Raw genomic sequence first — 13,930 nt, 5'->3', positions numbered from 1 at the left:
CACAGACTCCACCATTTGTCTGAGTCCACTGTCTTCAGTTCCGCTTTCTTGGAGCTGATTCTAATCCCTATATTATCAGCACAGTCCAGCTGCTTCTTCCCCAACTATCCTAGTCCATGCTGATGTCCTATGCGATCTTTTTTTTTTTTTTCCCTCTCTCCTGCTTCAGTTAGAGGAGAGCTGGTAAATGATCATGCCTGTGTCCAGGCGGGCTTATCCCCTGCAACCTTTCCGTTCAGCTAAGCCCTAACCCCTTCCCTCGAGGTGCCCTCGGCCCTTTCCTCTACATTGTTCAAACCACCAAAGAAGAGCCATATTTTTTTACTACCAGGGAAGAACTGCAGTGCCTAAGGAGGGAACCAGGGTTCACAGGAGCTGATCCCAAAGCACCCCTGATGACAGCAAGAGCAGACAATGCACCAGAATGTTCAGTAGCCAGTCTGGGGCACAGTAGCCCTTTGCCACTATTCTGGCTCTATGGAAGGCATGAAAATGCTACAGTTAATGAATAATTCTCTTTTAAAATGTAAATGAATAAGGTGAGCTATGCCAACTCCTACTTTAATGGAACTTTGTTTTACAGATTTTTCAAAATAGGATTTATTTATCCGGGTCATTTAAAAGTGCTCTCAGAGCAACAGTGCTAGAGCAGCACTGCCGGAGGCAGGCCACACACTCAAGGAGGAAAAGGGAATGAAAGAGACCTATATGCCTTCCAGTCTCTTGTTTTTTATTGGAGTTCTTACTGTCTACAACAATGTTATGATAATAGTTTCTTAAAGGCTGGCCTCAGGCTGGGAATGCCCACTGCATGCAACAAGTAACTGGAGCACTCTGGGAAGCCACAGTTCCCACTGTCCCCAGATGGGATCTGAGAGCTGCTGTGCTGCCACCAGCTTGATCTGTGCCATGCTGCACAGGGGAAGGGGCTTTGCAATGAGCGGGTCCCCTCAGCCACCACGAACATCGCTAGAGCCCTTGCTCGTGTGTTGTGGCTCCAGCACTGTGCTAAGCACTTTGAAAGGACTATTTCATTTAGTTGTCACAACACTGAGCATTAACTCCTGTTACTGGACCCATTTTAAGGATGCTGAAGCAGAAGCACAAATAACCTGCCTGGGAGCACAAGGGGAAGCCACAGCGTCCGTGTGGGACTCCAGTGTGGGACTTGGCCACTGCCCCCCCGTCTCTTCCACTGGGAAAGGGAAACCAAAAGCTGCCTCCATCATGCTTAGACAAGGTGGTCTCCTGACAGACAGCTCTCTCATTTGGCTGTTAAGAAAACTGAACTGTAGGGCTGCGCCTGTGGCTCAGGGAGTAGGGCGCTGGCCCCATATGCCGAGGGTGGTGGGTTCAAACCCAGCCCCGGCCAAACTGCAACAATAGCCGGGCGTTGTGGCGGGCACCTGTAGTCCCAGCTGCTTGGGAGGCTGAGGCAAGAGAATCGCATAAGCTCAAGAGTTAGAGGTTGCTGTGAGTCGTGTGACGTCATGGCACTCTACCCGAGGGCGGTACAGTGAGACTCTGTCTCTACAAAAAAGAAAACTGAACTGGGGAGGCGCCTGTGGCTCAAAGGAGTAAGGTGCCGACCCCATATGCCGGAGGTGGCGGGTTTAAACCCAGCCCTGGCCAAAAAAAAAAAAAGGAAAAGAAAATTGAATTGCAGGCCAGGTGATGAAAGGACTTGCCCCGGGCCACATCAGTGACCAATGACACAGGCAGGACAAGAGTCCGGGTGTCCGGGAGTGTCCTGTCTTCACTCCATGCTGCTGAACACAGAAACTTCGCCTTTTCAGACAGAACAACACAGATCCCATACCACACAGCAAGATACCAGGGAAGGTCAAATGTACAAATGGATTTCAAATAAAAACAGTTCTCTAAAAAAAATGTATGCAGGAGATTCTCCTTTGATGTGGCATGCAGGAAATTAAATGGAAAAGGGAGGAATGAGACCGTATGGCAGTCTTATAAGAACAAATCTATATAAACATGTATCTCCCCACTCTGCCTCCTTCACAAAAACTTACTGGTTTTCGTTACTATCACCATGGCAACAAGAACATGGCTAATGTGGTAGCCACAGGGTACTTTTTCATAACCCACATTCCTTTGCTAATGCTCTCAAATTCCCATTTCATTCAGGAGGTTTGCATAACCCATTAAAAAAAAACAAAACGGTGTTTCATGCTGTTAAGACTACATTAGGACATAAGCCTATATAAAAAAATTCATGTTAATAAAAAAAAGTATTTGTTTGTGTTTGGCCTCTGTAAGATAAATCGTGTTTGAATGATAAACATTCAAAAATAGGATAGAATTGTTATAAGTGGTTTTCATTTTCTTTGTTTATCATTTTTTTATTTTACACATTAGTTATATAATGAGGGGAAAATACACAGTTTTCCCATGGATATGTGGGAATCTGTGCTAAGACCCCTGAGAACACCAAAATTCATGGGTACCAAGTCTCTTCTATAAAATGGTATTTGCACATGACCTATGCATATCCTCCTGTATGTTAAATCATCTCCATATTACCTATAATACCCCAAACGATATAAATCCTATGCAAACAGATGTTATATGGTACTTTTTATTTGTATTTTTTTCTATTGCTGTTGGTATTTTTATTGTTTTTCTTTTCTGAATGTTTTTGATAGCTAGTTGAATCCGTGGATGAGAAACTTAAGGATTCTCATGAAGGGCTGACTATATTATAAAAATATATTCACCACTTCACAAACCAGAGTCCCAGAAGTCCTGGCCCCTCATAAAACCATTGTCAAAGCTAGCCATACTCTGACTAGAGTCTTGTGCCAGGAGCTGAAGTCCTTTTCAGCACTCTCTGGTGGGTGCTTTGGTTGAGCCTTTGTAGCCCAGAGCCTGAGGGCCTTGCTTAAAACATCCTTAATTGAACCAAGACTTGACATTAGCCCTGGGTGACTAGTCCTTTGTTCTAGACTTGTCTTCCAAGGTCATCTGAAGGGCTGACTAACAAGTATTCTTAGTGCTCAAAGAAACTTGCCCCTCTGTGTCTAATGTCCAAACACTTGGGTTTGGTGCACTGGTTTAAAAGTCTCTTAGAATCCTATGTATTTTTCCACTTCCCTTAGGTAGGTGATCTCAGTTTGGGAAGGAGCTCCTAACAGGTTTAGGCTGAGGTTTAGGCTGAAGTAATGGGACTTTTAAAAGTTTAGGGAGAGGAAAGCAGTTTTACTTAGGTATTGAGTGTCCGTAAGCAGTGGACAGTGAGGCCTAGAAGCGACTTGTTCATTCATTCATTCTTGAATTCAATAAATACAAACTGGATACCTCCCAGTGCCAGGGAATGGGCCATACTCCAGGGATTCCAAGACAACACTGTTGAGGAATTTAGTCTTGCAAGCAAGGTAAAAAATAGGATGTAAGAGGTATAAATAAATTTCATTGCATTTCTGCTCGCGCCCTCATAAGACTGCTGAGATAATAAAGGTGAAATGCCTAATAAAGAAGCTGGATAATAAACAATAACTTCTAAAAAGGCATTATTACTGTAAATTTTACCTGCAGAAGAAAAGAAGGAGATGGACATTTACGGAGCCCTTATTTTGTAATAGGCAGAGTTGCTGATGTTCTCACACTCAGAGCCCTCTGACTGGAATACAGGTGAACATTCCAGTGACTCCATTAGTTGGCAAAGATACTGTCTCATAAAAGTCACATAAGGGTGGTTAGGCAGCAAAAACAAGCAAGTCATCCACGGGAAGATTGAGAGGATTGAGTTATGTGAAAGTCATTAGCATAGGGCCAGGCCCCCAGGGAGCACCTGGGAACCAGGAGAAAGGCTGGAGGCAGAGAGTGAATGAACAGGGCATCTCAGCCTTCAGAGGGCTTAGATCACATACAACGGGTGCAAGACAGACACCACCATAGAATTAAAATAATACTGTGGCCTTAGGGTGAGAGCGGAAGCACAGCCCATGACGCTCACATATGAGGCTGTGAGCAACCATCCTCCTAGTGGGGAAAGTTGCATTTTCGGATAATCATGGCATTGAAGGCAAGGAAGGCCTAAGACTGATGGTGTCCCAACTTTGTTCAAAAGAGCTTCCTATGGTGGTGCACGTGTTGTGTCTCTGTGCTGTCTAACACCACTTGAAAGAAATGCATTTCAAATTTAATTTAAAGTTAATACCCACAAGTTAGTATCGCCTGAAGTAAGATAGCCTAGGTATCAAGAGTTTTCTGTCCGCACTGGAGCCCAGAGGCAGGTAAGAGTCCTGGACCCCGTCCAGGAGAAATGTGGTAAAAGGGGTTCCCACTGGTGGGAAGTAAAACAAACTACAACCTAGTGGCCTCTGGGGACTCAGGAGGACGCCACAGAGGAAGGCTCATATCTACGGACTTTGGCAACACTGTCATTGCCAAACTTCAGCATTGCCGTTCTGCTCTGAATTCCCTTCCTAACTCCCTAAGTCTTTAGAAAAGTCCTGTTCAGCATTAGAGCCTAGGTTTCCTTGTGCTTTGAGAAATTAAGAGACTCCGTTTTATGGTTTAACACCTTGGTGCCTGAACACATGAGCAGAATAAGGACCAATGGGGTACCGAGAACTCGAGTATTAGTAATAAGCACTGATAGTAAAACACATCACTCAAGTCTGAATCTCCAGCTCCTGCTCATAGTAGATGCTCTACAAATACTGCTAAGTGAATTCAATTTAGAAAATGAGTCTCTGGGTTAGGCTTATCCACTATGTTGCTCATGCATATGCTAAACCATGTTGGTTTCCTATTCGGGCAGAATGTTAAAGTCTTACACTTTTATTTCTCTATCCATAGGCTTAGCAGTTCTAGTATCTAAAAATACTGCTCTCATTTGATCCAGAAATTAAAATATTTTAAATAAAGCAGTTTTTCATATGATTTAATTGAGTTCAGACTGTGTTTCAGCACCTGTCAGAACCTTGTTCAAGTGACCTGATGTTTGAGACAGGCAGTCCACCAGCTGTGTTAACTAGTCACTGATCAGCAGCACAGACACAGTTCTCGCTAGGCCAGTGGTTCTCAACCTTCCTAATGCCGGGGCCCCTTCATAGAGTTCCTGTGGGTCTCGACCCACAGGCTGAGAACTGCTGCTCTAGGCAATTAGAACTGCATTTGCCTAAAGACTGAGGGCCCTCAGCTTCCCTGGGCAAGAGAGATGCTGCAGATCCAGCCTTCATAGGCAGTAAAGAGCAGTGGAATTGAGACTTTTGAAGAGTAGTAATAAAAGATATTGGTAACTATGTAACTCACTGTTCTTAAAGGATAGATTTATATGGTAAAAACCATATTTGAGTTGTTTCACCAAAAAATTGGCCTCTGTAGATAATGGTGAGATTTCCTTTGTCAAAAAGGAAAACCATGTAATCTGCACACTTCTCTTTCAGGTACACACATCAGAGCTTTTCAGGCCAACGTTTATTCCCTAATCGTATTCACTGGCTCCTTCCTGCTGCTTGGTAACATTTACTTTCTCTGTTCCCCCCTCATCTGTCTTTGTATGTTCTAACCTGAAAACTACCTGAAATTCTTTTGAAAACAAAGGAGGTACCTAAGTTAAACACACAAATCCCTAATCCTTTCAGAGGTCAACCCGAAAACTACTAAATAGCAATACTAATAAAAGGATGTTTTATTCAATTATTTTCTCAAAATGGGAAGTTGAACGATAACTTACAAGAGAAAGGTCAATGGTAAAGGGGAAGAGGGGTTAGATGCTCCATTATATTTGATGAAAACACTCAGCCAATAAAGTGTTAATCTATTTTTTTTCCATCAATAAAGGGAACTTTGCAGGCATCTCTCTAATATAACTTGGCCTTTTTTTACTCTCGTGCATAAATGCTCCTTGCTGGAATGATAATCACTAGTGGCTCTGGACTGTTTTTATTACATTCCCTTTTGCATGAAAGCTATAAAGATTTTCAAGGAGAGCAAGGGTCATGCATAAAGCAGACAGTGTCAGGGCCATCTCGGCAGACTAGATTCAAAGAAATGAAGGATGCTGACACTGCATTGCAGCATTCAGCCGCTATAGCATCAACTCCTCACAGGGGACCCATGAGCCTGAACAGATTTCCAAGGATAATCCAAAAGGAAATGTTGAAAATGTCCTACAGGATATCTTACATCTGCATAGCAAAATCATAAAGCAAAAAGCAAAACTGACATTGTAATAAACATCTAAGGAAAAGTGTTCATAAGATGGGTAAGTGGGCTGTAAACTGGTTACCACAATTGCTACTCAGGAGCGTGCATTCACCACTGGCTGAGATCCGCTCTGTGGCAGCACCATCAATTAGTTAGCACTACAAAGGAGCACGGAGAGCAATCTGTTCTATTGTGTCCTCCCTTTAGTCACATGGCGTTTGTTTCTGACTCTTATTTGCTTGCCATGTGAACATCTTACTGCATGTAGTAAATGCTTCCAGAAATGCCATCCTTGTTCCTATTCCCTGTCTCTCTTTGCTAGCAGGTAGCTGTTCTCTGGGTCACGCCCTCAGACCAAAGAAATGCAAGATTCTGTCTGCCTTTCTTCACTTATCTATATCTTCAACTCTCTCCCATACTCAGGCACAGCCGAAAAAAACCCCCAGAAATCACAGCCCCCTGCACAAAAGGTGCTGCTGTTGTTTTTTAATCTACCTCTGACCATCTTCTCAATACCTCTATTCAAACCTGGTTCCAAAGCCCATGATTTATGGTCACAATATGCAGCTAATCTATTGCTCTTTTCCCTTTATTGTTCTGACCATATAAAATTTGATCCCATCCTAGTTCAGAGAGGCCTCTTACTTTCAGGTGCTGTTTCTGCCATCTTCCTTTCGGAACTGACCTGAAAAGACCCTGCCTAGGTTGGGAAGGAAAGGACCTCTGTAGAACAAAAGTGGAGATGCTCCATCATTACATAATACAATTACTAGAGATTTGGAACCTAAAATGGATTGCTTGAGGCAACTAGAGGTTGCCTTGTTTTAAGCTCTTTATGAAGAGTCCTTCTGAGGACCACCCTAAAACATCAATCACCCAATGCGGAGAAAGCAGAGCTTGCTGGGGAATAACCAACAGCACAGTTTTCTATAAAGTGAAATCAAATTCCACCACTGCCTTCAGCTCAGAATGCTATTAGGCCTCATTAATTAGGGATGACTGGGGAAAATGCTTTTCTGAATTAGTGAAGCATCTGCATTTTAACATCTTTAAAACAAAAGCACAGTGTGATCATTTTAATTCACATATGGTAATTCAGGAAGGTTAAAAATGTGGTTCTAAGATCTCCATTGGTGTTTAATCAATAAATAAGCATCTCTGTAATTAACACATATCTTTAATGTAAAAGGATGCTTTAAAATTGCTTGCGAAAAAGGCTGAAAATACTGTAGTTTGTCCTATTAAATTGCTTAAACATTTCCCGATCTTCTTATTTTCAGCAGCATCAGGAAATTTCTGAATAATGGCACAAAGACAAACGTCAAACACCAGCTTGACATGAATTTTCCAAGTGTCCTAATTAGAAGATGTGACTTAATGAGGTTTTTATTACACTGAATTACAGAAATGAAACCAGAAGAATGCATCTTGAAATGAACTTTGGGCTTAACATCAAAGTGCCCTGTTTATACATGCCTTAAAGAAGTGCTTAACTTTGCCCTTCAAAATGTCAGGCTGGGCCTTGGTTCTGCCATGGAAAGGATGTAGTTAATTCAGTAAGAACTCAGCTCCCAAGTACAACAAGCTGACTAGCACTCCTGAGTCACTCAAACCCAAGAAGGCTTTCACAAGCTGATGCCAATAGGCTAGGAAATAGCCTTTAGGTTGGTACAGTCTGGGCTTTTATTATTTTTATAAAACTAATGAATTAGAAGAACCAAAGAAAAGTAAACCCTTTTAGGTTGCCTACGGGAGACAGTACTGGAGTGGTGAAGAGCTCTGGGGCTGGCATCCTGCCTCTTCCAACCTGCTCAGTTCTGTCATCCTAGAGCAGCTACTTTCTACCTCTAAGCCTCAGTTTCCTCTTCTGTAAAACAGGGATAAGTAACACTTTTCCTCATATGGGAATGAGATGATTGCATATCCTGGCATCTCCCGGTCAGTAACTACTTCAAAAATGATGTTACTTTTACTGCTATTGCAACTACCATCCTGTTAGTTCTGGTATTATACACTGTCTTCTCAACTGATCTAGTCCCATCTCTCTTTTAATAAGTGAAGTTTTTGGAAAAATAAAACTTCAAAATGTTATAGTCAAAAGAATAGCGCTGCTGCTGCTATGTGCTAAGTGCTATCTCTTTTAATCCTCACAGTCACTCAGTGAAGGAGAGGTGATATTATTTTAGTATGATAATTTATTACTTTTTTTCATAGTTCATATTAATTCATCTTATAAATGAGAAAATGCAGAAAAGTCAAAGCCAAAATCTGCACTTGAAGAGTCAGAATTCAGAGTCTAAACTTTCAGCCACTACTTCATCCTGGTGCCAAATTCACTTCTACTCCTCATTTATTTATTTTTTCATTATTTTTTTGAGACAGAGTCTCACTATGGTGTCCTCAGTAGAATGCCATGGCATCACAGCTCACAGCAACCACAAACTCTTGGGCTTAAGCGATTCTCTTGCCTTAGCCTCCCAAATAGCTGGGACTACAGGTGCCTGCCACAACGCTTGGCTATTTGTTGTTGTCGTTGTTGTTGTTGTTGTTGTAATTGTCATTGTCTGGCAGGCCTGGGCTGGGTTTGAACCCACCAGCCCTGGTGTATGTGGCTCGTGCCCTAACCACTGAGCTACAGGCACCAAGCCCCACTTCTACTTTTGAGGGTGATGTTTCTGATAAGCCTAACACTGGACCCGTTTTTACATGTAGAGCTGTATTATTCTGCATGTCCAAGTTGCTGTGTGTTGCAAATACTACATATCTTTAACCTAAATGGATGCTTTAAAATTGCTTTGGAAAAAAGCCTGAAAATACTGTAGTTTGTCCTCTTAAGTTGCTTAAACATTTCCCTAATCTTATTTTCAGCAGCATCAGGACATTTCTGAAGAATGGCACAAAGCTGCCCTGACCCTAAGGTCAAGATCTCCAGATGACCACAAACCATTTGACCAATTTCTAACAGTTTTAGACATTTCAGCTTGGGGAACCATTTGCAGTTCCCATCATGGTGACTTGAATCACCTCTTCTGTGTATGCATTTATATATTTATCACCAACCCCATCTAGCACCCCTAATCTTGGTTTACTTTTCCTGATGGGAAGGAGGCACGCCGAGGTAAAAGCAAGATGTACTAGAATAAGTAGAAAACCAGAACTTCATGGATTGAAAGGACTGTTGGGGGTCATCTGTCCCCATCTTCTTACACTGGGAAAAGAGAGTTAAAAAATGGTTCCAAAGGCTTAAAAGGCACAACATAACTGCCGTGCGCTTACCCTTGCAGTGAAGTCCACAGCAGCCGCCCGGTTTAACAGCAACGTGGCTACATTGATGTTTCCATAGTGAGCCGCTATGTGGAGCGGAGTGAAGCCACTCTGCAAAGAAAACACAACAGACGTTCACTCAATTCCTGCTAGGCCCTTGTCTGACAGGCAAACATCATAACCCTGCCCCCATAAAAATGAGGAAGCAAAATATGCAGGGGTCTACATTCCATTCTGTACTAGGTTTCCATCAGTGCCAATTGCTCACAGGGTTGCTAATAAACCCCAAACTTACAGGCAGAGGAATAGCCGGGGAGGAACTGAGCGTAAAGGTTGAGTAATTTTAGTCATCCAGTAACAGAATTGTATAGAAGCCAACATTTCAAAAGTTAAAATAAGTCTTCATAGCTTGATCAGTACCACTGTTTTATTGCTGATGATAAAACTGTGCAGTAAAACTCAAAATTCAGTCAATATAGTCCTTATAGATTCCAATTAACCAACAGTAAATGCTAATTTTAATAAGAAAGCGAGTTTGGGGGGAAGAGGTACTATGACAAAATCGGTTTTATGCATGTATAAAAGACAACTGTATTCCATAAAGAGTGCACAAGTTGATCTCTTTTTTAGCAAATGCCTATTCAATAAAATATTTTTCTTGATTATTTATACCAAGGTCATTTTACTTCCTTGAAAAATGCTAAAACATGCAGCAATTCACTTAGTCCCCAAGGATTGAAACCTTACAGGAACTAGATGCATTTCTAATTTGTTAGCAAGCTTCTCAGCCATGCTAGGCATCTGACTGTCATAGATGGGGGAGGGGGGTCATATTGGCATCATTCTGAAGTACCTCTCCTTTCGCTGACACCACGGACGATAAGTGTCATGCAGACCCCTAAAGAATCAGTCCTGGATGAGTAGAATGACAGGGTTGTCTGCAGCTTTAGGTATAGCTGATAAGCATCTAAGCAGTGGTTCTCAACCTTCCTAGCCGCAACCCTTTAATACAGTCCAAAGGGGTCGCGACCCACAGGTGGAGAACCGCTGATCTAAAGTGTCCAAACTCTTCATCTCACACAACTCTATTGGAACGCCCTTAAGTTATAAGGATTCCTCGTTCTTCCTTTCAAACACCAGGTTCAGCTGCAGAAAGCCCTGCTAATCAAACTACTATATTCTCGGGCACATGCTCCTTTGGCGGGGGCCGGGGAGGACGGTCTAGGGGTGTAAAGCAGGTATCTAGCCTACAGAAGGCAAAGCAAAGAAGGGAAAACATGAGGCAGCAGCACTAGGTCATGGGAAAATGATGAAGCAGAAATAGATTGTACATATACGCGCATACATATATATACCTCTGTTGTTCTATTCACCACCATCTAGGTTAACACATTTGGAAGCAAAGAGGAGGAAAAAATGAACGGTTAGTTGGCTATCGGTGACATGGATGCAGAAAGCTCGTGACAGCTAAGTGATGAGCATGGAAGCTATGATGGAAACACAAGAAGCACAGAAAGAAAGCTAGACTGAATGGTGGGCTGCACCAGGGCCCAGCCCCGAGGCCACATGTCCGCCACAGAGACTTCCGCGTACTACAAGATGATGGGAATTTGGGCTGCGGCTCTTCCGCGGCTGGCATGCTTTCCACAGCTGACCTACCCTCAGCGCCTTGCCTGACAGACATCTCAGAGAGCAACTCGGGCTGTATCTAGTGTTTTGTAAGTTTTTTCGCCCTGATGTTTGAGCTGAAGTGTTATATACATTCTGAAGTCCAGATGCACAGGAAGGAGAAGACTTACTGCATACAAATCACTTTCTTTTGAGGCAGCATCCCCCTGTACCCGCTAGGTTCTCCCGGGAAGGGAGGGGCTGCCTCATTGGCTGGCTTGGACACAACGTTTTCGCTCTTTTCAGTGAAGGTGTCCGGAGTAAGTTTGCCAAGAGGGGGACCAGGCGTTTTTAGAGGTCGTGTGCCTAACAGGACGGCTGTCAGCCTGCGTCCCACCTTTGATTCCACGTCCGCGTTGTTGTCGTTCTGCAGCAGCAGGGCGGCGGCTTTTGTGTCATCTTTTCGGGCAGCAATGTGAAGAGCTGGGAGACGCACTTTTCCTTTGGTGTCATTCTCTAACAGGAGTGAGACGACTTGGTCGTGACCTTGTTGCAAGGCTACTGCTAAGGGTGTGAAGCCATCCTGCAAATAAATGGGTGGATCAAGATCGGACTCAATGGAGAGTTTTTCTGATTAAATTAACAAATAAGAAGGCAGCCAAATGACTGAGTATCAATTTTTGTTTTGTGTAATGAAAGCTAACGACATATTCAAGTGGACAGAAATGTGAAGACATTTTCAAAATATGTATACACCCAAGCAAATAAAAAAAAAAAGAATCCATAATAAGTTTATGGGTAAATTTTGTATAATATACTTTAATCAGGAAGACTGAAAATACACAAAAGTACTATGACACATAGAAGAAAAAGATGCCATAAAATAATCTCAGGTTAAATTCAGGCAGAAATTTGACAGGCGCTCATTTAAATAAGATGTAAAAATTTCTACTAATATTTTAACGCTGGCTTATATACCTACCTGATTCATTACCATACTGGGTCACCTAGCATATATTTGGTGCTAACTGAGTACCCATGAGTTAATGAACTATACTCACTGGTGTTTTAAAAAAGGTCCATACTCTCCCTGAAAGCTGCTTGGCTTTGAGGGAAGATGACACAGCTCGTGCAAAGCATGACTATATCTATTTATTCTTATTTTTTTCTTTCACAATTCTATAGTAAATTAAAAATTATGATTGTAAATATGTATGGGGTACAAAGGGATATTATGATTTATAAATACAGTGTGGGATGATTAAATCAAGCTAGCAGATACATCCATCATCCCAAATATTTATTTTTTTGTGGGGAGTACATTTGAAATTTATTCTCTCAGCAATTTTGAAATGTATAACACACTATTATTAACTGTATCCATCATATTGTGTGATACATCTCAAAGCAATCCCCCTTTCTTCCTAAGACTCTGTACCTTTTGATAAACATCTCTCCGTGTCACTTTCACCCTAGGGCCTATGGTAACCACCATGCTCCTTTCTTCTATGAGTTTGATTAGAATATGACTTTAGAGTAAGTTCGGACATTAAGTGTGCACATTTTGAGTCTTCCTTTTGAGTTACCCTGAGATATATGAGGACAAAGTCACTGATTTCATTGTGGTTGAGAAATTGTTGTGTTGCTGACTATAACAAACAGTACAGGGTAGAAAATCCTAAGACTGGCTCAGGAATTGTCATTTTATAATGCTTTCATTTTATACATTCAAAATTTTTGCTAGAGAATTGGCCAGCAAATTACTTATTTTATTTCATTTGTAATGTTTAACTTCTGTAGTCCCCGTGGTACAAATAGAGGGCCGCTCCAATAGAAGAGCATTTGTAAGACACGTGGGTTTACACAGACACAGAATAACGTCTTCCTAAACCATCATTCTTTCTCTTGGTGAAAAACAGATAGGGGCTCCTACAATTTATCTGACTGGATTCAAACCAGAACACGTACACTATATGTTCACAGATGTACAAAACATTGACCTGGAGGACCTAAAGGGACAGCATGGTGGGGTCTTTTCCACATAAATCCTTTCCTCCAGGCTCTAGTTATGCAGGGGCAGACCAACTCCCATCCTGCAAGATACACTCATGCTATTTCCCCATTCCTGAAGTGCCTTCCTCTTTCATGTGTACAAATTCTATCTACCTGCTATGCTTCAAGGTTCAACTTTCATTCCACCCTCTCCTCTCAACTTTACCCAAGGAAAAGAATAATGCAACCAACATAACCAGAGAGACATTCTCTGACTACTTAAGAAAGATAACAAAGAGGGAACATCTGGATACAACCGAAATCTCACTTGAACGATAGATACCACAGGCTTAGTTTACACTTAAAGACATAAAGTTTAGAATATCATAGTGTAAGAAAAGTAGTCTACATAACAGGGTAAATATATGATCTCATTTTCATAAAGATAACTATGTATGCATATGTGTCCCTGTGCAAACAATCTAGACGGATAAAATGTCACCTCTAGAGAAAAGCAATAGACCTTTTCTTTTTGCTTTTTATTGTACTTTCCCATTTAAGCAATGTATTACTTCTACAGACAAAGAAAAATGCTTTGTTTAAAGAAGAGGTAAAAGGAAAATTGTATCTTTTGTTTTTTTTTGAGACAGAGTCTCACTATGTCACCCTCAGTAGAGTGCTGTGGCTCACAGCAACCTCAAATTCCTGGGCTTAAGCGATCCTCTTGCCTCAGCCTCCCAAGTAGCTGGGACTACAGGCACCTGCCACATGCCTGGCTTTTTTTTGTTGTTGTTGTTGTAGTTATCATTGTTGTTTGGCAGGTCTAGGCTGGGTTCGAACTTGGCAGCTCTGGTGCATGTGGCTGGCACCCTAGCCACTGAACTACAGGAGC

At 42.0% G+C, this 13,930-nt stretch overlaps 1 protein-coding gene across 4 annotated transcripts in view; it reads right to left on the bottom strand.

The window, feature by feature from the left end:
- Positions 1-13,930, bottom strand: part of ANK3 (ankyrin 3) — a 545,106-nt gene that overhangs the window by 211,735 nt on the left and 319,441 nt on the right. For all 4 annotated transcript variants that reach the window (XM_053582915.1, XM_053582914.1, XM_053582918.1 and 1 more), the window contains exons 6-7: positions 11,444-11,629; positions 9,451-9,549 (exon numbers count right to left, since the gene is read on the bottom strand). In XM_053582915.1, the coding sequence (XP_053438890.1) occupies positions 9,451-9,549; positions 11,444-11,629 (285 nt within the window). The remainder of the gene's footprint in view (positions 1-9,450; positions 9,550-11,443; positions 11,630-13,930) is intronic.

The sequence above is a fragment of the Nycticebus coucang genome, chromosome 3 (assembly GCF_027406575.1).
Source record: "Nycticebus coucang isolate mNycCou1 chromosome 3, mNycCou1.pri, whole genome shotgun sequence".
In the NCBI taxonomy this organism is placed as follows: Eukaryota; Metazoa; Chordata; class Mammalia; order Primates; family Lorisidae; genus Nycticebus; species Nycticebus coucang.
Note: the sequence above shows the minus strand (reverse complement) of the source record. Positions and strands in the feature narration are given on the sequence as shown.